The sequence below is a fragment of the Aulostomus chinensis genome, chromosome 10 (genome assembly GCF_037954235.1).
Source record: "Aulostomus chinensis isolate RoL2024-O1b breed Wild chromosome 10, RoL_Achi_v1.0, whole genome shotgun sequence".
NCBI lineage: Eukaryota > Metazoa > Chordata > Actinopteri > Syngnathiformes > Aulostomidae > Aulostomus > Aulostomus chinensis.
In genome coordinates, this window is record NC_141329.1 from 4,873,233 (window position 1) to 4,899,024 (window position 25,792).

At 41.8% G+C, this 25,792-nt stretch overlaps 1 protein-coding gene across 2 annotated transcripts; it reads right to left on the reverse strand.

Moving 5' to 3' along the window:
* Positions 1–290: 290 nt before the first annotated feature.
* On the reverse strand, positions 291–24,347 carry inppl1a (inositol polyphosphate phosphatase-like 1a). Of its 2 annotated transcripts, XM_086215700.1 has the most exons (27): positions 23,859–24,347; positions 17,280–17,343; positions 16,530–16,677; positions 16,373–16,454; positions 14,134–14,280; positions 13,584–13,674; positions 12,624–12,713; positions 10,848–10,946; positions 9,326–9,476; positions 8,956–9,062; positions 8,422–8,524; positions 7,985–8,181; positions 7,767–7,884; positions 7,537–7,633; positions 7,176–7,314; positions 6,975–7,074; positions 6,513–6,601; positions 6,325–6,406; positions 6,079–6,168; positions 5,747–5,860; positions 5,245–5,421; positions 4,968–5,123; positions 4,784–4,868; positions 4,053–4,139; positions 3,214–3,961; positions 2,891–3,024; positions 291–2,688 (listed from the first exon to the last, which is right to left on the reverse strand). In XM_086215700.1, exons 1-27 carry the CDS (start codon positions 24,035–24,037, stop codon positions 2,592–2,594), a joined length of 3,771 nt encoding a protein of 1,256 aa, XP_086071826.1. In that variant the 5' UTR covers positions 24,038–24,347; the 3' UTR covers positions 291–2,591. The 2 variants fall into 2 exon arrangements, with proteins under 2 accessions (XP_086071826.1, XP_086071827.1); XM_086215701.1 differs by lacking the exons at positions 13,584–13,674; positions 14,134–14,280; positions 16,373–16,454; ... (1 more) ...; positions 17,280–17,343; positions 23,859–24,347 and adding an exon at positions 13,041–13,175.
* Between the last annotated feature and the right edge of the window lie 1,445 nt (positions 24,348–25,792).

Below are 25,792 nucleotides of genomic sequence, written 5' to 3' on the forward strand. Positions count from 1 at the left end.
TCTAATAAATCTACATTATGGAAGCACTACATGATGCCTTCTAATATCTGTGTGTGTGTGTGTGTGTAATACAATGATGAGAGTGTAGCGTCTTCTGTGCAAACTCAAAACACTCACAAAGTTGTTTTCCTGAGATCATATTTAAATAAAATCCTACATGTCACTTTTTTTCAGTTTGATTTAACGTAAACTGTCTCCCTCTCCTTCCCTCTGGCACTCAAAAGGATTCATGCCGTCAGTTTTTTTTTTCCTCGCAAATGGCAGAAGATAAGAGTCATAAATAAGGAAAGATATTACATTTTAATTGAAAAAAATGACATGGTTGAACAACTTGTTAACTTAACAGAACCAATGGATGAGACTACGTGAAGAAAATGGAGTGTCAGAATATAACAATAGTCTCTCTCTTTTGCACAAACACATACATGCGCGCACACACGCACGCACACACACACACACACACACACACACACACACACGCACACACACACACACAAATAACAGAACACTGAAAGGCCAAAAGGCTTGAAAAGACATCACATTTAAAACAGCAGATCCTCCTTCTTGGCATATGATTAGTGAAACTGCACCTCATTCATGAAACATTCTTTAACATAAATTTGTTCTACAGAGAATTTTTAAGTCGTCAGTTCACACCTCTTATCTTTGCAAGCCTGCTTGACAGGTACAAGAACTCCATAAGAGACGTCAGAAGCCATCAGTCTTTACTTCCTGTCTGGAAGGCTAAATTAAGGGCTCAAAATCGTGTAGGAACAAATCTGAGTGTAAGAGCCTTGAACGAATGCAGCCCATTGTAAAAATTAAGACACGCTTGAGCTCCAGCATAAACACATGGGTTCTGCACAAGAGTGTGTTTGGGCTACAAAGTCGTGGAAGGAGAAGAGGACTCAAGAATAAAACCTCTTCACACCAGAATTTAGAGCTGAAAGTTACATTCTTTACTTTAAGCTTCACTGTTTTTTTTGCATTATGAATAATTTAGTGTGATTCACTGTGATAAAAGCCCATGTGAATCCACACCAGCACTTACAAGCTGGTTTGGGGTCTCACAGCCAGGAAAGGAGGCAGGATTTAAATTAAGAACAAATAAAAGTGTCTAAGAGGTAACCGAACTCTCATTTGTTATAAACATATTCTGTAGAGAGACAAAAAGCCTTGAGGAAGACTAAGAACTGTGAACAGGTTTTCCCTACATTTCCAGTCAGTGTCTATGAGATTTATGGAATAGCAGCACCACCTGCTGGTCAACTACGGCCATCAACACCACCAACATCAACCACAGCCTGCAGATATCCCTTACTTCTGTTTCATCATGATATCTCCTGCGTGTACAACATATCCAAACACTTGGGCAAGTGTCTACTAAATATCTGCATTAAATTAAACGAAGGAAAAACATTTTTTTTGGTGACAGTTTCTCAAAAACAAAGTGATGGCTTAGTAAATACTCAGTAGAATTATCACTGTTGAATCTACTTGGCTATATAAATCGATTCCCTAAACATGTCTCTGTCTACATAAATTCAAATGAAATGGATACAAAATTAGATGAGTGGAAGATCTGATGTGAAGCCCATTCAACCTGGGGGGGGGTCTTACGCTGGTAAAATTATTTACTTTCCTCTGCTAATTGAAATTTACCAGTATGAACACAAGAAATGTACTGGATTCAATCTTTCCACTCACAGCCAGGTGTATTCCCTCACCAAGAGTCAACAGAAACATCGGTGCGTAAAACTCACACACCGGGAGCAGGAGACATCAAAATGGCTAACAGTCACTTCTGGACTGATTTGGTTGGTTCGCTCTAAATTCCCTTTATCAAGAAAACACAAGGACACATAAAAACCATAAATACGTGCAGCGGCCCAGACATCATCAGAACAGTACAAACTGAAACATGAGTTCACTTTAACAAGGTCCTCTCTGGTGCTTCTTGATAATGTTGCAACTTCCTGTTTGTCACTTTCATGGAAGCAATAGGATTCATTCGCCCAGGCGGTGGCATAACTTGTGTAGTTTCTTCCCACATCATTTCCCAGATGTGACCATACGTGGGGAAATACCTGAGAAGAACAGTGTTACCAAAAAGTCTGATCTGAGGAGGCAAAATCAACTTCTCCAACATTTCTCAAAGCTTCTCCCTCCCCTGTTGAGGTTCCTCAGGACAACGTCAAGAAACTGAGCTCTGAGTGTCAGGAGGCCAGTTGGAACAGCAGGTAGAACACGCAAGGAGGCTGCTCTACATGTGGCGTGTAGCCAAGTTCTGTCTGGCCACTCATCCCGCATCTTCTCCACTATGTTTGAAGTCATGTAGTGATGTTGGGAGGATCATGAGATAAGGCCACCTCAATTACAAATGACAACATACAGGACATCTGAAAACAGATGCCAGCTGAACAAGTGTTTCTGAAGGTAAAAACGGAGTGCAATTTCTCTCAGAAGGCACAGTCTGGCATGAATTGGCACATTCCAGCTTAGCTCAGCTCACTTCAGCTGAGGTGTGGTCTCCTGGGACTCGGTGCAGTTCCCGGTCGGTTTGGACTGGCCAAAAACCAGTCTGGCACAGTTTATTTCGGTTGCTGTTGCCGGAGGCTCTCGAGCAGAATTCTTTTGTGGGAAGGGTCAAGCACGCCTGCCTCCTCGAGGTCCTCCTCAGTGATGTCACTGGAGAAACAAAAAGACCAGATGAGTTTAAGTGGAGTTTTTACACGGAAAAAAATCAAGATAAGATACATTTCATGAAATTTCCCCTTAAACATCAATTTGACAATTAGAGTTGTTGCTTATTCATTTTCTGCTGACAGTTTCAGCCCAAGCTGAGACAACACTTGAGCTATTTTGATGTCAACATTATGGATGTACATACCTGAGGAACTCCAGGTCGTCCCAGCCGTTGTGTAGCAGACCCTGCTCATACCTCTCCAGTCCCAGTCTCTGGAGCCATTCTCCCACCGAGGACTCGCCCACAGACAAAGACGAGCTGCTGCTACCCCAAAGTGCCTGCAAAAGGGGAACACGATTATCTCAGTAATTGTACCAGCACAGATACAGTAAAAAATACGCAGGTATGGGATGAGCACACAGTGAGGGTGAGTCCTGTCAAACACAGTATGTGAGATAATTGTTACATTGACGAAAGGACCCTCAAGTGAGACTTCAAATACGCCACTGAACAACTTAACGTCTCACCTCTTCAGGAAGATCCTCAGCGATACTCTCTGGGATGGGATTCCTGGGTGGGAAGGTGCGGCAGGCATCTAGACCTAAACCCATGGATTGCCCCCTGAGAGGAGGTGGTGCAGAGGGAGCGCGTGGAGGCTGTCCAGGAAACTCGCTCTCACTAAGTGTCTTTGCCATTTGAAGTACAGAACATGACTGGTCATCCAATGCCCCTGCTCCACCACCACCACCTCCTCCTCCTCCTCCTCCTCCTCCTCGCCTAAAACCCTCCCCAAGGGCCAGCTGGGCTCCAGGAGGTGCTGCAGGGATCCTGACCTCAGCTAGATCTGGGTAAAGGGGGCGTGGTTTAGGGAAAGGGACCTCTGGAACCATCTCCACAGCTCCCTTAGGAAGAGGAGGAGGTGGAAAGTCAGGAGGGGGTCGATTTAGCGTGCTTCCCCCCTGCGCCCCTGCCACACAAACAACTCCATCATCCTCTGAGGACCCCTCCTCACTAATGGCCCGGACTGGGTGACCTGTTATAGGCCTTCGTGAGTGAGAGGATGCTGATGAAGTACAGGGGGGTTTGGTTCGAGCCCCAGGAATGGGGGCGGGGACTTTAACTGACTGAGTGTTGGTGGAGGTAGGAGATGGGAGGAGCTCAGGTGAGATAGCAGCTGCCGACTGGTTGGGAACACCCTCCAGAATGTAGTAGGCAGGGTTATTGTAGCTATTCTTGCTAACAGAGGGATCTCCATCTGAAGATTCCTGCTTCGGCCTGACATGAATGCATAGAAAGAGAGCAGGTGATTTAAAATCACATTTGTTGTGTAAAAACAATTTGCATTTTCTCATCACCGTGTTTATACCTGGCAGCAGTTTCCTCCTTGCAGCTCTTTTCTCCCTCCTCACTGACCTTCCCCAGCTCCCCCAGCTGTTTACGAACCACAGAAGGCCTGAATAGAGACATGAAGCAAAGGAAAAGCAAGGAAACATTGAACCTTTTTTTTACTACGGACACGGAATATCCTCCGTCAAGTATCTACCATGATTATGACTACTAACCCTAACCCAAAAAAAGATATATAGCTGCGAATCATTTTATGGTAATCTCCAACTCAGGATCAAAAGTTCCCATTTAAGAGTTACACCACATAAAATTCACTTTACATGTTTTAGTGTCAATCAAATCCAAACTTTATACAAATGTTGAAAATGGTTTGCTTGTCTTGAGAAAGGTGTTAGTACAAATCTGCCTGATGATAATAGTTGTAATCTGTTATTCCAGTTCAATCCAAGCTAATTTGAAGTTGGTTGCAGCAGTTCTTCCTCCTTGCTCTCAGACAGCTACTTTTCACATTTCCATTTGAACTGCTTCCAGGTAATGTTGAAGTCCCAGACAAGGGGCTGTTATAAGACAGTGAATCGTCACTGTCACTGAAAGGTCACGATGGCTGCCTTAGAACATGACAGCATCAACTTAATCTATAGAAAGAAAAATGTCTTCAGGGGGCATTGACTAAAACACCATACACATATACATTTTTTGGTACATGTATTAACTCCATCAAATAAAACATTAAGAGAGGAGTGTACTAACTTCACATATTCATGTCCCACTCTGGATGCCAGGGTGGTTTTCCCTTTAGGTCCACCTGTCTCATCTTTGTCCACACTGATCCACTCTGAAACACAACGTTCAAACATGACTCAGTTTTTTTCTCACAAGAAATTTGACTTTTTTTCTTTTAAAATGAACATTTTCATTAATTGAACACTGATACCATAGAGTCTCTCCCTGGTTCCCATCCTTTCAGAAGGGACTCTGACCCTCATGGATCCCCTGATGTTTCCTGTTTCCTCACCACGGTGGGACAAGTAGGTGTGGAACTGCTGAGCTGTGCTGCCAATCATTGATTTCAAAGCCAACACACACTCTCCTGGCAGTGAGAAAACACAGAGAGCTTATTAGATTGAAAAAAAACCAAAACAAGATCAATGAAGACACTGTAGACAAATTCAATTACTCTGGAAGAAAAAGCACCACAAACAACTTCATACCATAAGATTCATATCCATCGAGTGATTTCACAGTTAGCAGCAGGTGTTGGTCCTGCAAGTACTCGATCTCAGAAAGAAGAGGCTTAAGTGTCGTTAGCTGCTTGTTGGACCAGCCCACTCGCAAGAAGTTGATGTTGTCACTGCTCTGACTGTCGTTCTCGTAACTCTTCTTAAACTCTAAAGGAGAGAGACAGAGAGAGAAATGCAGGGTGGAGTGGATGGGAAAGGCAACAACGGGAAAGGCAAGGGAATGAGGGGGGGAAGGAGAGTTGGGACATGTTTCTATGGATTTTCATCCAAAAGTGCACAGTGGACAGGTGGGGGGGTGCAGCTCAGGTCAAATATGGATGCTAGCATAAAGGTATACTGACTGCCTGGGATAGAGAGGGAGGGAGTGAGAAGAAACAGATCCATTTCTTATAGTTGCATTCATGGTTCCTGGTGGATTTCTGTCAGCTTATAGTGAACTACATGTACGAGCGCGAAAAAATGTTCACCTCACCTTCCAAACAAGTGGAGTAGAATTCGATGAAGAACTTGGTCCTACTCGCCGTCTTCACGATGGCCTCGATGCTCTCGAACTCAATGTAGGCCTGCTCTGAAGATTTTGGTAGCCCTGGACATAAAACAAGAGGTACAGAATGGACGGGTTGAAGAAATGAAGGGCAGGGAGAGTCAGATCTGCTCAGGACTATTTTGAAATCATGTAGCATAAGAAATAGACATGAACAACAACAGGCAGTGAGTCAGGCAGGAGAGTGAGTGACAGGAAGTAGACAGCAATGAGAACAGCAAACATTAAAATGATTTGTGAGGATTTTTAGATCATTGTACCTTTCTTGGAAACAAACTGAGAGGTCACGCCCACCTCGAATGTAGCAAACACTGGGGAGTGGTCACTGGTCACTATATCATCTGTGCAGCCTAAAAAAAACAGAATCCATAATCTCAGTGGCTTTGTACAGCATTTTTAACAGGTTTATCGTGTTTAGGTAAAAGTGCCCCTGCACCCTAAAATGATAATTGACATGAATTCCGCGAAAAAAAAGTGTGACAAATGGTCTCCACTGATGTCCTCACCATAGGAGTTGCAAACGATGTGTGTTTCTGGGTACGACTTCCACAAGATCCTGTCACACCAGGAGGGAACGTTAGTCCTCATCTGGGATGGACAGAAGACATACACAGGTTATCCAAGTGACTCACAAAAAGAGGAAATCCAGACTGTTTCAGAAGTATGTGGCCGTAACTTTATCTTTGTAACACACCCCTGTGGCTTTCTGCTTTTGCCAAACATACGTGTCCCTGGAGCCACGTTCATAACGGTAGGTGGGTGGGAATGAGATCTCTTCCTCCGCTGCAACAAGACAACACATTCACAGATTATGACTTGCAGCAGGAAAAAGTGGAGTGTTTTTTTTCTGAGACTTCCATAAAACCTCTGTGGGTGGGCAGGGAGCACCCTCTTGTGGGCCAAGAAACACTTTCAAATTGTAATCACCTTTTCCAAGGTAAATGGTTTTTTTTTGTGAAGTATTATATTCATTTAAAAATATCACTGTATTCTAAACCATATAAGGTTTACAAAAATATTACAATAAAAACAATTTAGTCCTATAAAATAACCACTGAAACAAATTATAAAGGTTAGTGACCCATTCATGTTGAGATTCTTTATTTGCGATGTGAGAATCAGTTACGTAAAGACAGAAATCTGGTGGCATACGAACCGAATCGCAGAAATACTTTGTTTTTTTCTCTCTCCAGGTTGAGCTGGTCCACCTTTAGCAGGGGGTCAAACTCCTTCCTGTTAATGTAGTTGAGGATCTCCTGTGAACACAAGAATCACAATCACAGAGTGAGCTTTCAGCAAAGTTACTGCATGTCATCTCTTCGACGTCTGTGTGTGTGTGGATGTGTGTGTATTTCACCTGTATATCCATATCCAGCCTGTAGTTGAGGTCGCCTAGCCAGAAGAGGTGAGTGAAGCGCAGTGAGATGTCGAAGGAGCTCAGCTGTTTGTCTCCAAGTGAAAGCAGCCGCAGGATATCTAGATAGTTTTGGTTCCTCCTGCAGGACACAAAAATCACATTTATCACTCGTAAAAAGCTAAAACAGCAGAGACAAAAATGCATCCTCAATAGCCAGCAAAAGCCATTTCATCCAAGAGACAAATGTAAATGAAGGTATCAGACGGTACAAGACACAGTTTGTACCAATTATGTTAAAGTTAAGCAAATAAAGAAATAACTTCACAACACAGCAGAGTCACAATTGTGCGAAGGATGATACCTTGCAATCTTTTCATTCCCTGAAGTCAAGTGACAGTTCACAAAACCGAAAGATGTTCCATTGAACATGAAGGACACGCCAACTGCCCCTTTGTTACCTAGAGGCAAACAACACCAACCATTTTAATTCATAATTGAAGTTTCAATTAGAAAGGGGTCTGATGTGGTATGTTACATCTCGTTCTCCTGAGACTTATGTTTTCAGTGGTAAATCCTGCAGACGGTTCTTACCCAGAGTGTTGGCGATGCCCGTCTTCACACTGGACATTCCTACATGGCTGATCCGGTTCTCATGCTCAGGTTTCACCAGCACAGCAATCTTTATGTTCCACAGAGTCTGCACTGCTATCTACAAACACAAGCAACACATGACAAACAGGAATCTGAAATATTTCACTTAGCAATGTACTGGAGTAAGTGAGTCTTTTTCACTGCAGCATGTTCCTTACTGGTTTATAATCTAATTCTGTCTGTTCCTTCAACATGGCTCTTAGAGTCTCCACCCACTCCCGATCACACACAGAGTTTTCTTGGGTTCCAAATGCATACAGGTCATGTGGTATGGTGACGGTCATCTCATCCAGTGTCTTTCCAAGCCCACGACACAACACCCACGAGGCCACAGACTTCGGTGCAGGCACTGAGCCTAAAGACGAAGACAGAACGACAGACATCCTGTGCTAAGACTCTCGGGTATCTTTTTAAAAAAGTTTTCAATATTTTTATTTAGATTTAATAAATAAATATAAATGTTCAGTTTTGGTGTAGGCCTGCATGCATTTGTGTTATACTTTAATGTGGTGGTTGAAAATACATCAGGCATCCATGTGTGAAGTTTAATAAAGGAAGAAGTGACTGAAAGAACTAAAACGTGTGAGTTTCTAACCCATGTTCCAGGTGCCTATGAAGACAGTAATCATATCTGGCTCGTCCTGGTTGGAATGTTTGTTTTTCATCAGCTGCAGCAGCTGGCAAAATGCCTCCCGCTTCTGAAACACACACACACACACACACACACACACACACACACACACACACACACACACACACACACACACACACACACACACACACACACACACACACACACACACACACAAAATGAGCCCAGGGTGCTGTAACAGAATTTTTTGTTTTGTTTTGTTTTTTAAAGTGGCTGCATTAAAAAAGCTGGCCAAAATCACGTGCACATATACTAGCTGTTCTTTCTTAGACCTCTAAATCTTCAATGGATGTAAGTTTATTATGCTTTTGTAAGTGATCGGCCAGGAAAAAAATTGTACATGTAATATTACAGATAATATATACAATAATATTTGGAAACACACCTAGAGATCTTGACGCAAAAATGTGTGTTCATCAGTTTGAATATAAAATGTGTGATTCCAAAAAGCTCCTGTGTGCATGTGTGCGCGTTGACCTTGGCACTAGCAAAGATGAAGTCTTTCCTCTGGCTCTTGTCCTTCTCCTTTTCAAAAACAATGCCCAGTTTATTCTGCACCCGCTGAGACTTGATCAGCTGACGGACTGAGAGAGTAAGACATGTAACAAGCAGGACAACAGTTGGGAGGCAGAAGATTAGGGTGGATCGAAACATAGAGGGGATATGAATGAGCAATGGGGAAAAAAACACAAGTTAGATGAGACAAATGATCAAAGTTCTCCATCTAGACTTAGAACCAAAATGACAAGATGAACTTAATATATTTTAAATCCATGTAAAATACATAGAGCTTCCCTGCCTCCACTGGTTTCTCATCAGGTTGTTGTGTGTACAGTGTGTTTCTTACTTTTGTCATGTGTGAAAGTGGTCCAGTCTTCCTGGCTGTCTTTCACCTTCTTCATCACTACCAGTCTTCCTCCCTCCACGTCTACAGACAGTGTGTACTTCTGACTCTTTCCTATCTTGGTCAGCTCTGCCAGGTAGACATCCAGTTTGACCTGTGAGGGTTTCACAGAGAAGGGATTACATAACACACACACACACACACACACACACACACACACACACACACACACACACACACACACACACACACACACACACACACACACACACACACCACACTCGCTCACCAAAACAGGCCGTTAGTGATACCGATGATATCATGTTGACTTGTAGAAAACTTAAAATAAAACAAAATTACTGCAGTATAATTTATATATTACCCATGTAATCATGGGCCAGGAGAAGCTAGGCGCTTAATCTGGTCATAAAATAGTTCATCTATTCCTCGTGACAAAAAACTAGTTCCTAAAAACTATGATAATTTAATTAATGAAGTATAAATAAGTGCATTCATACAAATCCTACATTTGGCAATCTGCATGTGGCAGGTTGGGTTAAGGCTGTTGCTTAAAAAGTGTGTCTTGGGTTGGGTGGGGCAGCTTGGCTCTCATGACAGGCCCGGTGGGTGTGGATCTTCAAAACATTTCTGGCCATGAATGTAGCTTAAGTTTACACTTTTTAAATTACATGGATCTATTCACCACCAGGGGTCTCCAAATTCACATCCTGCTCTTATTATTATGAATCCCATTATGGATCTAAAATCTGGCAAACATAGGGCTTGTGTTTTCTCAGATAAAACATTTAGCGAAACATACCCTTAATCTTCAGTGCAACATCTTAAACATGTCTCTCATGACAGAGTAAACAGGAAGCTGATGATCACCAGTGAGAATGCGAATTTGGCTAAAAAGTTCAACTCTTTCATCTCGTTTTTACTCCAATAATTTATCCCTTTCACCTTTGCTCTTATTGAACGTTCCTGACAAAATATTCTCACACATCCTTCAAATGATGATGATGCTACAGGAAGCAGCAGTACAAACATTCCTTTGGTCTCACATCAGCTCAGTGAGGAAAGACTTCCTGCTGTGTGATGAGTAATCTGTGACCTCAAAGCCTGTTACACTGTAATTAACCCTGTGACACATTCTTTGATAGAGACTGACACCTAATTATTCAGGACTGTCTCCACATTTGGAGCTGTTTCAGTCCTCTATAACAGACATCAGATTTGCCTCAATAGCAAAATCACTGAAAAACATATTTTCCTGAGCTGTCAACAAGAGAGCGTATGACCGAACTAAGACGTTAATAGTGATTAGAGTGTCACACCAAAAATGAGAACAGATCAAATTAGAGCTGAAACGTCACGGAGGGGCAACATGCACCAATAACACTACATTCCCTCATTTAGGACAGAGCACCAGTTTGGTTTTTTTGGATGCACTAATAATAGTGACCTCACATGACACCATAGAGAACAACCACACATAATATAATGTGTGTGTTTGTATGCATACCTCGAAGGCTTGCACAGGGATGGACTTGCTGTGACGCATGGAGAGAGGAGGGAGGGGGCACGGAGAGGACAAACTCATGTCCTGAAGAGCTTTTAGGGCCTAAAGGAAGAACAGAGAAAAAAATGAGAGAAGGAAGGAAAAATGAGGACACACACACGCACAGACTACTGTTGTCAGCTACATTGGTGGTGTCAACAAGGAAACAGTTTCTCATTTCCTGGATGTGACCTCACGGGAGCGAAGAGGGCAGAGCCAGTGGCATCACTTGAGTCAAGACATGATGCAGCCATTTCCTTCTTTCCCAGCTAAACCCATTTCAAATAAAATAAAGGGGTTAGACCAACAACATTAATATGGCAGAGGCTGTCAAACTGTTTTTGGAAAAGCAGGAAACTGGATGGGTGAGGTTTACTACAACTACAAACCTCTTATTATTCCCAACAAATAACAGAGGGAGCAGCTTCCTCATCTTTTTTCTCCTGTATCACACATTATGCAAAATCTTCAGAGGTTGCATCGACAAATGCTGCTTTGTTCATTGACTTGTCAAAGAAGGAGATCAAGAGGTATTTCCTTCATCGTACCAGTAAGACAGTTTGCTCAAAAACCAGAGTGCTGGAATTGGTTCCTCTAAGTGCAACCACCTGAGGTTCCTTCCACTCAGAAGTACACATACTGAAAAACCTGATCCTACTCGATTTATGTAGATAGATTTGATTGATGCATTTAATTCAATTTATATCAGGAAAAGAAAATAGGAAGTTGAAGTACATTCATATTTATGTGGGTTTGGTTTCCACATCCATTGGCCAGTTGAAATGGATAAATTAAACTGGGTGTGCTTATTTGTAACTTTTAATAAATAGAGTAATCTAAAGAATTGACACATTCCAATATATGAAATTATAAATAATGCACAGGTCTTACGTGCTTCTCTGATGTGTGCTTGTCCCCGGGACCTTGACCACCAAAATAAGAAATTCTGAGAAATTCTGCCAAATTGTTGGCGATATACTGTAAGCTCGCATTGACCTTGACCTTTGACCGTCACAAAACTTTCAGTTCATCTTCAAGCCCAAGTTGAAGGTTTGTGCAAGATTTTAAAAATTCTATCATGGCATTCCAAAAATATCTTGTTAAAAAGAATAAGAAAGATGGAGAAGTCAAAATACATAGTAAGACCAATGTCAGTTGAAGCCAGGATATGAACTATGTGAGCATGGAGACTCACATATAAATAATCTGAAGAAAATTATTAAGAGTGAAGCACCCTACACACATTCACATTATCATATATGTGAGATCAACATCTGAGACGAAATCAGTCCAAACCACAGAAAAGGATCTGTAACATCACACAGTTCCTTCATGTGTGTTGCTTCCATATGTTGTAGACCCTAACTGAAGTCACCTCAAAAGAGAGGCAGCGCGCTTAATCTCCATGTCCTGCCCTTTGAGACACTGACACACAGACACACACACGCGCGCGCACACACACAGACAGACACACACAGACACACAGACACACAGACACACACACACACAGGGCAACACATGCAGTCAGACTTTCCATCGCATGGGAAGGGTTATCTAAACTAACCACCTCCAACTAACAGATGTGTGTGTGTGTGTGTGTGTCTGCTTGGCTGAGTAAGAGAACAAGAAAGCAACAGAAACACATATGGACACACACAGACACACAGTGAGTGAGAAGTGCGGCTTAAGTGTGTGTGTGTGTTTGTAACTGCCTAGAGAAGCCTGAATTTATGTGGTTACCTTCTTCTCTATGGAGGACAAAAGGTCTTTGAGAATTGCCAGCTTGGTCACAAGGTTCTCCAACTCCTGGTCCCCACCCTGATTCACGGACTGATGGAGAAAAATATGCTTGACCATGTGAGATGTAGTGAGATGAAACAATCAATCCACTTGCCGAAATAAAGCTTTTCTATCAAGCACAGGGCTGCACAGCATGTAGAATTGCACAAAAGTCATTTTGATATGAAGTACTACGACTAAATGTCTGACAAATGAGAACATGAATATTGCAAGTTTTACTTCTGAATAATCAAGAGGGGCTACAGAGACACCAAGCAACATGTAAGAGCGACCCCCTTCTCATAGTTTCGTTGTGCTGCTGATGACGTCTTTATTATTCTTATTAGTAACTGGAGTCAAGTGACTGCCTGGCATTACCAGCATCGTGCTGCCACGCTTCAACCTTGGCACAGGTCTCATCAGTCAGAGTGATTTAGCTTTGTGGGTGTCGAGGTCTTTACGTGATGACAGTTGGATGATATAAAGTATTTGGGGGATACCCACAAAAACAGCTTGTCTCCTATCATCTAATACAAAGAACAGAGACACACACCTCAAGTCATCTCTAAATGTACTTCGATGGGACAAACATTGAGTGTTGGCTCAGGACAACACTATTTTAAGAGCAGCACGTATGACTGTAGTGTGACTATGTATATCTGAGCTGTCTTCAGAAGACCTGGAAAAAAAGCTTCCTCATGACAGCCACTGCACTGCAGACAAAAATGTGTGTGTGCGTGCGTGTGTGTCTCTTTTGTGTTAAAACCAGTAACACTACATTTTAGTTAGACTCACTCTTTTCATGCCTCTGCTCATAATGTCTCACAAACACAACATACACACATACATTAATGTTTGAATGTCCACTGTTAAATGTAATAATTATACATAAAGAACAAAAGCAAAGAGGATGGGATGTACCTGTTGGATCATTTTGGAGACCATGAAGGCACTCTGCTGATCAAAGACCTTGGACAGGATCTCCAGGCCAGAGAGGACCTTATCCACCTCCCTATTGATGGACACAGAGAAGGTTCCAAAGCTTAAAGCCCTCCTTCTCAACTATGAGACCTTACGACAGGAAAACAATTAACGAGCAATAATAAATAAAAGCCTTCAGATTTCCCTTATTCTTTTTACTTCAGGCTGTCCAGCAGCCGAAGGGTCGCTGGACAGCCACTCTATCTCTGAGCCATGTCGCCCCTAATCTAGTTTGAGTTTGATATATTTTGAATTGCTCAATTTATTTGATTTGATCTATGTGATAAATCTGATGATTCTTTTGTGTGTGTGTGTGTGTGTGTGTGTGTGTGTGTGTGTGTGTGTGTGTGTGTGTGTGTGTGTGTGTGTGTGTGTGCATTACATCAGCCACTGTGACCAGAACAGAGAATGAGATAAGGAAGCAGGGGACTCCTGCTGGCCCAGAGAGCAATTCAAAGACTGCATGTTCAAACACGTGTGTCCCTCTCACCCATTGAGGCGTTTACAGGAGGCCACTAGTGTCTTGTTGAGGTGCGGCAGTGAGCAGGCTCCCTGTTTGACTGCTTCCAGGTCCAGAGCGTAGCTGCCTTTCAGATACTCATGGGAGATGGTGCTTAGGCCATTTGCTGCCGGTGTACTGAAACACATTAAAATAAAGTTAAAAATGTTTTATAGTACATGCGTTTAAACCCTGATGATATGCATGGAAATTTCTGTATTTGCTATAAATTGCACTGGAATTGCATTATCTCACACTCATATGAGCCAAAAAAGTCCTCTGGTACTGAACACATCACTTTCATGTGCTTATGTAACAGGGCTGGTAATATAGTTAACTACATTCTTGATTGTTGTACTGTCCTGGTGTACTTTTCTACTTTAATTCAGGTAATCACATTTGCTGATTCGATATGCCAAATAAATACTTTAAAGTTTCCACTGAAAATGCAGAACCTTCATATTAAAAAAAAAAAATTGTCAAGGGCTTCTTTGTTACAGCCTCGCATACGCGTGAGCGCTGCATCTGTGCTATCGGGACCTTCAGACACACTTCCTCTTAACCAAAAGAGCTGACTTATGTCTACCTTGCCTGCCACCCACCCACCCCCACACACACACACACACACACACACACACACTCACTCACACATTTTTTTAAGACCAGCATAGTCACATAGTGAGAGAGGTCATGCGTTTCTTGATCATCACATTTGTTTCTTGGTTATTACATTCTGGACTCTTAATATTTCCTCAGTAGAAAAATTGCTGCACATGTTGGCCAATTTCAGGTTTTCTTCAGCCCTTGCATCACTTTGAACACACACACACACACACACACACACACACACACGCACGCGCACGCACGCACACGTGTTTTGTTAATATGTGAAACAAAAACCTCATTTGGGATCTGTTGATATGTTCAACACTTCAGGTTCCACGTCAGCCATGTAAATGTGCCAAGCCTAATTTTTAACACTTCAGAGTCAGCAAGCAGTCTAGGTGAGTGCAAATTAAAGGTGATTTCTTGTTTCATCACTACAGCGGATGTAATTCACACTCATTTTGGTGGTTTAAGAACATTTAATAAACCATTAGTGGCAAGTGTGAGCACTAATTTCCATAGAAGATTGTCGTCTCAGTTCAACCACAGCTCAGCTCAAAAAATGAGCACCACTGAAAAGAGGATGTTGCTTCATTGTTTTAACCCTCAGCTGCCATTGTTGCTACCACTTTCATCTCTCTCTGCCATGAGTTACATCTTATAAAATATAACATTCTTCCTGTGGGCAAAATAGCACAACAGTTAAACAGTTCTCTTATTTCTCTACCCAAATTCAGCATGATAATGGCTGATATCTTAATAACATGCACATGTGCGTGCTCAGCACACACAAACTGCAGCTTTCATCCATCAAAGCTTGTTTCATCTGTTAACAAAGTGGTTTTCAACAGATGTGGCAGGGAAAGGAGGGGGACACACAGGAAGAATGTATATGTGTGTGTGTGTGTGTGTGTGTGTGTGTGTGTGTGTATGTGTGTGTTGCTTTACCACAGGAGTGTGGTGTGCTTATCTGGTGCAAAAAAACAATTGTAACACTGTCAAAATTAACTGCATATTGCACAGGTTCACTAAATCCTCTGATTGTGAAAAAGTGTGTTTCTCAGTTTGAAGTCATTCACTTGAGTTGCTGTTGAGAAAAGACCCCTGAAAGACTTCCTTACTTTCCATGTTGATGCTGGTCCTTCACATTGTATCTCAACTCTCACAAAATATAAACATAAGAATAAAAGAGTGTGTGAGTCACTGAACCTGGTTCCTCGTAGGATTAACTCATTTGAACTAAAAATATAATTTTTGAGAGATTTGTACCCTGACCAGCAAGCCCTGGCTAAAAACTTTAATATGACACAATGTTTATTGCATTTTTGTTTGTGCACGTGTGTGATTGAGCAGAAAAACGAAACAGGAACTGACTGAAGCATTGCATCTACCTTTCATTTTGGTGGACTGGCTTTACATAAGACAAAATTCACAATAGCAATGAAGTAACATCCTTCCTGTGTGTGTGTGTGTGTGTGTGTGTGTGTGTGTGTGTGTGTGTGTGTGTGTGTGTGTGTGTGTGTGTGTGTGTGTGCTGAGTGGCAGTATTGCACTAGGGTTGTTTGTGAGTACTGCATATAAATAGTTTACATGTGATATAATTAGGTCTAAACGATCTTGGTACCTGTCTGTGGGTGTGTCTGGTCCAGGGGGGGTGGAGGTGGAGGCAGAGCGAGGGGGGAGGGGTGGCTTCTCATCCTCTCCATCTACCATTCATATAAAAAGGAGAATTAACACACAGGCCACTGCTGGGAAGTAGCATATGAGGGCTTCAGAGATACCTGAATAGTCCCGGTCGTCAGGGACGGCAGTCTCCTCCCGGTCTACGGGGTAGAGCAGGGTGGTGACTAGACCCTGGCTGGGCTGCAGATATAATGACACCAACTCTGGTAACGTTTTAAACCGCTTTGGTTGTACACCCTGAGATGTCTGGGATGAAGACAAACAGGGAGAGATACACCAAGAAAAAGGCAAAGTTATTTTTTTTATGGCGTGAATATAACAATTACACCCATCTCCTTTGCTACCATTGCTCATGTTAATGTCATGTCTGCTCACCCTATTGTTCCACATTTAAAGTCGAATAAGCAAATATGACCAGTAGTCTAAATATAATTCAAACCAGGAAGAAATGTTTTGATAACACTGTTTGCAAACAAATCCAAATCAAAAATTGGACTCTTCGCAGACCGAAAGCAGCATGGCCATCTGTGATGTGGCAGCGCGGACAGTCTGGAGTGGACCAGCGCCATGTTGGCGTGAGTGCATGTGTCTGCGAGGTATGCGTGTGTGTGTGTGTGGGGTAAGTGGTGGTGCCGGTGGTGGGGAGTTCACAGCTGTTGGGCACAACGCACAAAGACACTGCTGTTGGTATGTTAGTGTGTATGTGTGTGTGTGTAAGAGAGAGAGCTAGAGCCAACAAAAGCATCCCTGCCTGCCAGCTGCTTCTGAAGCAAATACAGTTTTTGCTTGCATACACACACCCTTAACCTCAGTGGACTGTGTGTGTTTGGTGTGTGTCATCTCAGTACCTGTACAGCCAGAAACCCTTCTTCATCTGGGAGGATTCTGTATGTATGGACATGCTTCTGAAATCTGCAGAGAAGACAAGAGACAGAAAGAGACACAAGAGAGGGGGTGCAGAGAGAGAGAGAGAGAAAGAAGGAAAAAAGAAGCAACATCTTTTTAACATCCACTGTCTGACATGATACACATACACACTTGAACTTCGTTGACAGGCGTGTGTGGTGGTGAGTGTATGAGAGAGCGTGTAGGGGGGAGCTTCAACCTGTTGCTGTCTGTCAGAGTATTGAGTGGGCTTTATCCTTACAGTAGGATGATACAGTATAGCTGAAACCAGCTAATCTGAACCTGCTGTTTACAGAATGTACAGTTACAGTCTGATAACGGGACAAAAAAACAACGACAGAAAAACACACATTTTCCCAAGACTGACAGAAGAAAAGCATCTCCAATATTTTGAAGGATTTTATTTAAAAAAAAAAAAAAAAAAAGCACTTCAATGATTTATCAACCATAACTGGTTTGGGCTGATTTTCACTTTGTTCACTGTTATCAGCTTCATGGTAAAAATCATGGCACTATGGCTTTTTCAAAGACAGCGCAATGATGAAGAGAAGGAGTTGAAGACTATCTTCACTAATGAACACAACTTTTATGATTTTTTTTTTAAACATAAATTCAATCGTAAGAAGCAGCCAACAAAGCTAAAGTCATGCTATGAACGAACGAAAGCACATCACCAGAGCTAGCTCTGTGCTTCTGTTTTTGGCGAGATGACATTTACCGTTTGCATGTTTTAATGGTTGCAATTGGCATGTTGTATCATTGCACACTCTCCCTCATACCATCACTCCCTCATTCTACTTCAACAAGAGCTGAATCTGCAATCAACTAAACATTTCAGTGATACATTTCATGGAGTTGTGAAATTGCATTGACATCAAGTGCCTGTAGGCATCACTGGGCTCAAGATGGCTAAAGCTGTGAGAGTGTGAATATATAAGAACAAGAACGTAACCACAGCAAGACAGTACCTGCATCTGCAACAGAACCAGAATTTCACTCACCATTAAACCAACTTTATCAGTCAACAGCAGTGTATCACACCTCAAAGAGTGAGTTGCATTTTGGATTGAACTATAAGCTTTTTATAACCAATCATGGATCAATGCCCTGACATTGTGATTGCAGGACTGACTCTACGCCTGCAGCCTCCAGCTGGAGTTCAATGACATGCATGTCTGCTCAGTGGACTGGACACAAAATGTTCAATTTGCCAGGCAAACATTGTGGCTTATGTCTTTTGATGTATGTTCTGCATGTGTGAGCGGCATTTGTGAACAAGTGTGAGTGTTTTTGCATCTTAAATATTGCTTTTAGTTTTGCGAACACATTATACCCTCTTACAGCTTGTGCATCTACACACTAGGCTTTACAAACTGAGGGAGAGATAAATCCATGTTGGGAATTCGTCCTGCCCTGACCACTCGGCTGTTTTTCCGGTCTTTCCAGGTCAGTGTCCTACAGGAACTAAAACATGAACTGGATGTGTTTCAACAACAAACCACAACAGAATTATTTCTTTTAATCCCAAACAACAGATATTGTTTCAGCTGTGTTGGACTCTCATTTAAATTAACCTTTTCTTTAGTAATGCTACTACCTTCAGGGAAGTAGAAAAACCCACATGTTATGTGACTAACTGGGTGAACACATTTCCAAGACCTTGACCATCCTTCAATAAGGGTCTGATGCTGAGAGAAAAGCAGTAGCCAAGTTCTGAAAGTCACTAGTAGCACAGAAGGTGAGCCTGCTATAAACTTCCTGATGACCTATGAAAATCCAGACACTAAGACAACTGAGAGGATCACACGCTACACAGTTTCATTATCAAGCAAAACTAATTCTCCAAAGTTAATTATGTTGTGCAGTAAAATCTGCCCTTGCTGTATTTTAACCTTAGTACTACTTCCTTACTAAGCAATTATGTTTTCACAAGCTGACTCACAGCAACTCCTGCTTCAGCGGTTCTCAAACTTAAGCCTAGAAGATGTCTTTTATATGCATTTTGGGGATCCTTGCCAAAATCTGACAGCACACAGAAGTGAAAGTTAAATGAGATTCAGAACAAATGAACTATGTTGTACAGAGAGCAGTTCTGTATCAGTACAGTCAGGCCATCAAAATAACTTGATTAATATTGACTCCTGTCTTTCAAGGTCTAGCAGTGCACGTGGGGCGTGAGATTAAATGTCTCTGTTTACTCTAGTTTTTGAAACCAAGTTCAACCCTGACCTACTGCATACAAGTCACAAACACAATGCATTGTAGCTCCAGCGACAGAGAACCCGTCGATGTCTGTCACTGCAGTGTCTAAGTGTGTGTTTGCCTTCCTGTTGGCAGCTGATGAGATTCTCTGCTGGAGTAAATACTATTGTTTCAATTGCAGCAAAATTATACTAGTGAAGGGAGCAGGAGGGGCTAGGGAAAGGTTCATAGATACAAACCCAAAGCCTGCAGCATGCGTGTGTGTGTGTGTGTGTGTGTGTGTGTGTGTGTGTGTGTGTTTAGGGTCACAGCTTATCGCTTGTTGTTTCATCCCAACAACAACAATACACACACAACCTGCATCCTTCTTCAACGGTAATAAAGTTGCTCACATTGGAAAAACCACTGTCAACTGTGTTCTATTTGTACACCTCAGAAGCACACATGTATGCCTCAAGGGGCTTTACAATCTGCACAACACACACTCTATTTTAACAAACCGGATAACAACCCAATTTTCGAACAAAGCAATTTAAAGTAGGATCTCAGGAAGGGTTTTGGAGGGATTCCCCTACCTTGATGGGCAGACATGCAATAGATAACATGCACAAAGACAAAAAAAATATAGAAATGACTACCCTGAAACAGAGAGAGGTAAAGCCTCAATCTAATTACTGATAAACTTGAAGAAAAAGCAGTTGATAAATATGAGCAATATCTCAGTGCAAAGATGGAAAGAACAAGCTGTAAAACAGCAATGAAACACAACATAAAGACACAGTCCGAAACCTATTATTTCAATAAAACACATCAATGCATGTATAAAACTACATGGTGATATTTTACACTTACATATGGTGAAGAATGTTTCCGCAGAATCTTGGTTTTAAACACGCAGAAGGTTAGGTCTGAAATTCAACATGTTTAGACGTGCTGCACTGATTAAAAAAAAGAACGTTATCCTGACAGGACATAAAAAGAAACATTTCAAAATCTCTGTAGATGCAACACAGACAAATTCACTCAATCTCACCGAACAAATGGAAACACCTGATGGGTTCGCAGGTTTCTTATAACAATGGCACTTTAATTTGTAACCCATCTGAAAATGTTTCACAAATGACTGCTCGAAACTTAAGTGTTCCTCACGTAAGCATTTTTTCCCCAAACATTTATTAAAGTGGTAGTGACAAGTTAGCAAATCAAAGGTAACAAATTAAAAGGAAAAACTAACTTTGTAAGGTGCCCAGCAAATGCAAGCCACCAGAACAGCATCAGTGGGTCATGCAAGTCTCTGGAGCTCTACTTGACAGGTGATTCTTCAAGATATCGCGTGTTTTGATGACAGTGGTGGAGTGTGCTATTAAACATGTCAGTCAGAAATCTGAATCTCCCATCAGTATTCATTCTCAAACCACTGATGCCCCTTCCCACAAAATTGGTGCAGGTTCTTCAACCGAACTGGTGTCACTTAAGAGTTTATGAGCCCTGGGACTGTCTACAGGGCCGGCCCATGCTCTCAACAGTTTTGAGCTCAATCATTACATCACTGACGGATGACTCAGAGAGTTGTCTGTACACCTTCATCCCAACTAAGGTAAACAATAGGATTCAGACTCTGCAAATGTGCCATGTGTTGTCACATGTTAATCAGTCATGTGTACAACCATGCTTAAGACAGGGAGGAGGGGGAGAGGGGAGCAGGGGAGGTTGAGGTGTCAACATAGTTTGCAAGAAAAAAAGTATTTCTGATTACCACTACAAACCCAATCGGGGGTTCTGAAAGAATTTTTTATTTTTTTTTGGTAAGAATGCTTGAAGCAGTTTTAAAATAAAGTTTGAGGACAGACACAGAACTCATCCACCGGTGGTGAGAAAGGTGTGTGAGACACCATTTCCATCAAGACAGAAATGTTTCATGACAGGATAAAGGTGATCAATCAATGCTTCACTCAAAGTTCAAAGTACTTCAACTGTCACCTCAGATGCTGCCGACCCCTCAACCTGCACCCAGTGAGATGACAGTTGCATGTTACATCCCCCTGAACTAGAAAAAAAAGGGTCTGCGGCTGCAACTGATTGAACATAGAGAAATAGGCAATAGTGTTCCTAAAATAAACAACTAGCAACTTAGTTGCTAGGAACCCTTGCCTTGGTTCTATTGGCCTTTCCTAACGTTCAATGATAAGCAAATATGCCTGGTGTGAGACCAGCTAAAGCAGTTCAAATCTTTACCACGAAGATCTCTTTGCATTCTTGTAGCAAGTGCATCACTACTATGCGAGACAGCAGCAGAGTGGAAACACTTCCTAAACACACTGATGCATCATAAAAAAAACCCTCAAAAAACAGAAGCAAGTGTGTGTGTATGTCACATGGGTGAGCTCAGCAAAAGGCAACACTTAAAAAAGAGCATGTGTGGCCAAAAACAGCAGTTTGCTTTTAACTTATATCCTTCCTCATAAAAACACCCAATTCTACTATTAATAGACAATCACGGTATTCTGTTGATTTTTTTCTGAAGTGCCATTATGAGGTTCGAGTTTCTAGCTTACATTACTATCCCAATATGAATCGAAAAAAATCATTTATTTCCTATGTTCGGATTTCTATGTGGACAGTCATGTAGCAGACAAATATAAACCTAAAAAAAAGAAACACTCTTCATTTCCTTTTTTTCATATTTCTGTTTTCTGTTACATTTTACAAATGAGCACTCTTGTGCATGCTGATTTAACCCACAGAGCAATAACTTCCACTACCTATAATCCTTAACATGCAGTGAAGGAAATGATCACTACAGCATTTAATCAGGTGTCCAGTAACATGTTCCCATTTTCAGGTTATTGCAGTTTCAGTTCTAATTTAAGCCATGATTCTGATCCCTGACTTCTGCAAACTACGGTCAATGCCAAATGATGTTTGGAATCATCAGAATACTCCCAAAATATTTGTTCACTACCAATGACAATGAACAGTAAGTGTGACCCTTTCTCTAAAACTACTCTTTGGTATTTGAGGGGGAAAAAAATCTGGGCAAAAAGTATGGTGAGAGAAACTTTCAACAAATGAAAAATGCATCCATGAAGTGCAAGGTTAAAAGGGAGAGGAAGGGAGAGGCAGGAATAAAGCCAGAAACGGATGATGCATGGATGTGAAGAATGTTTTCGGTCACGAGCTGACCTGCTGAATTGAGTGTGCATCAAGCAAAGAGGAGAAAATTAAAAGTTATCTTAGGAAGTATAGTTGTGCTATCAGTCGAAACCGCAATCCACCGTGATGCCTTCTTTATCGCATCAATGATGATTTGACATGATAGTCAGTAAGATCTCAATAGTGGCACACGTTTGGTTTTTACATGAGCGTGTTCTGCAGGTGCATGCACGTACATACACACACACACACACACATAAACTTGTGGTTTAAAACATCCTCACTTCACTCACCTCGACTTAGCTGAGTCATTGTCAAATGCAAATTACTGGAATTGTTGTGTGTGTGTGTGTGTGTGTGTGTGTGTGTGTGTGTGTGTGTGTTGAAACGTGTTCAACTGCTTGACAGGTGTACCGAGTACAGACAGGAGAAGAATTGTTCGTCTCACTGAACGGGCAGGCTTACTGTTGCAAAGTCTTTTAAGTGATGGAGGGTTTCACCATTTACCTACTTCTGCAGGAGATGGTCGACTCTGCAGCTCTAAATATAGACACTGGGGTAAAATCATGTGTAGGAACACCTCACCTAAGCCAGCAACACAGAACACATCTTATATGTGCTTTAAATTAAAACATCCCTGTGGCTTTGCCAGATGTTTATATGCTACCATTCAGAATAATGTCACTGCTCCAGGCTAGTTTTAGCATTATGCCTTGTAAAAAAAAAAAAAAAAAAAAAGACGAAAAAAAAGGGCGCTGCAGGCGACCACATCAGACATGAGACAGACAGGAACAGCCCTGAAGCTGAGGGCAATGCTGGGGTTGCACTGCTGGGCAGACAAGCTCTCCCTCTCATTCTCCCAGGCTCTGCCCTCCAGGAGAAAGTAAACAAATGAAACAAACACTGGCTTATCCAATCATCAGCAACAATTTGATCTCTCTCACACACGCGCACAAACACACACGCACACACAAGTGATGCCAGTTTTTCTTGAGAAAGGTTTGTACTTGAAGGCAGTTAGAAAACAAGACTCCGTGGAGTGAGCTAACTCGTAAATGCCATTTAAACTGTGGCAGAGGTGCACGATAAAGTCAAAGACGGACAAAGTGTTACAATATGTGCAAGTTGGTGGTTGTGTGTTTCTACCAGCAATAAAACGTACTTACAACACACACAAAGCGTAAGCTCCGTTGACACTCTCACTGTCCCGCACCAAGAAGCTGCCATCTCTCCCGGCTCGGGCCAGCAGCTCCTCGGCCGCAGCTCGACTCAGGTCTCGGTGATACCACATCGGCGGTACGGGCCCCAATGGAGAAACCCCACCACCACCTCCACCACCGGCCATGGCCACAGCCCTTCAAACCGGCGTCAACTCACACTGCTTCCCGACTTCTCCGAAACACTCCCAGCCGTCCTCCAGACTAAAAAAGTTTATCCAAACGGGGAAAGTTGCGCAAACGTTATTTCACCGTAGTTTGTGATTTACGACAAAAACGACGTGTGACGAGTTATCAAATTGTTTGGTTCCACTGTTTGCAGAGCTTTCCTCGGTTCCTGAAAGGCGTACCACCCTCCTCTTTCGCTTCCCAGTTCTACGGAAACCAGGGTATGTAAATCCTCACTGGAGACCGGGGAGAACAGCGGGGGACATCAACTCTCAAGCGGTACTGTAAATATACGACGCTTCCGGTCTGGATTTTCAAAATAAAATTACGTATGGACATTTTTTTTTCTTTCAAACTCAACCAAAATTTCAGTTTTGTCATTTTCTTTTTGGTTTGATAGCATCCTGTAGTACTAGGGCTGTAGAGGGGAGAAAAATTAGATGGACTGGTAGATGAGATAAAAGAGTGGTAGAGGAAACATTTCCAGGTTATTTTTCATGGTCCGCAACCTTTTCTGTCCAAACAGTTTTAGCGCCTTTGAAGTTTTAGATTTTAGATAAACGAAATATACATTTGATGAAGTAGACAAACCTTTTAAAGATCAAATAACTAAAATCCTGCTCAAGTAAATGCAATGCATTCACAGAATTTAAAAAAGACAAGATTATAAACTGTTAAGTAAATGGAGTGGGATAAAATATCCTAAAGTTGCCTCTGCAACACAGTCAAATAGAGGTTTAGAGTGTTCTTGAACTATAGTATTAAAAGTTAAATTTTTGATTTGCAAAAACAGACAAAAGTCAGTGAAACCTTATTTTCATTAGATTTGTGCAAACATTTTATTCCTTGGTTTTTTGATTTTTTTTTTTAATGGATGCCTAAAAATTTTGCAACATTAGTAAAACACATTCTTATTCAGCCAAAGGATCAGAATTGGCCAAGTGTTTTGAAAAACCAAAGACTTATTGCTTGTTTGTTTTTATTATTCAAAGTTTGGATAGTCATTGGTGATTCAAATTACAATATGCTGAACTTTCCAACAGTTCAAATTTCCTTTCAAATTAAAGGCCACTTAAGTGGCTGATAGAGATGATCTTGCCCTTTTTTCTTACTCTAACTTTGTACTGCAGATGCACATTGCACCCTACAGTAAAGCCTTGACTAATGCCAGAGGCCTTTCTGAATATCAGAGTGGCCTGCAACCACTGAGGAGGCGACCTGCCGCATTTCTCCACATAGGCTCCAATCCAGTTATGCAATCCTTTTCTTTCCAGACCACACACACACTCACACACTCACAGTAGGTGTAACTGACCACCTAGGGGCCAGACTGACAAACCACTGGAAACAACCTACATTTTCACATCATTTCACATCATTCCGACAGTCGCCTTCTTGTCTTCTATTGTCTTTCCTAGCTGCCCACAAAAGTATGACTTCAAGAATGTGGTATAAATGCACACACATGCAAAGCAAGAGAGTTAAAGAGAAAAAAATGGTGAGAGTTGGGCTGGGTGGTATGTGTTGCCAGTGACCTCAGAAAAACTGAGTATTAATAGCCACAGGGACAGCAGCCATCACAAAGCTATTTCTGGCCATGGCATCATTCTGTGTATGTTTTGTGCGTCTCTGTGTGAGTTGACTGTAAAAATACAGTGACTCAATAACACGCCTGTACATTGGCACAAATTTTCTTCCACGATTATAATAAATTA

What these genes read in the sequence shown, in the direction of transcription:
- inppl1a (XM_086215700.1), bottom strand. Translation starts at nt 24,037, where the DNA reads ATGGCCGGTGGTGGAGGTGGTGGTGGGGTTTCTCCATTGGGGCCCGTA. An exon ending in TGACGACCGGGACTATTCAG is followed by an intron (nt 16,455 to 16,529) that starts GTATCTCTGAAG and finishes TATGAATGGTAG; the next exon opens with ATGGAGAGGATGAGAAGCCA. An exon ending in TCAGTTTGTTTCCAAGAAAG is followed by an intron (nt 5,861 to 6,078) that starts GTACAATGATCT and finishes TTTTATGTCCAG; the next exon opens with GGCTACCAAAATCTTCAGAG.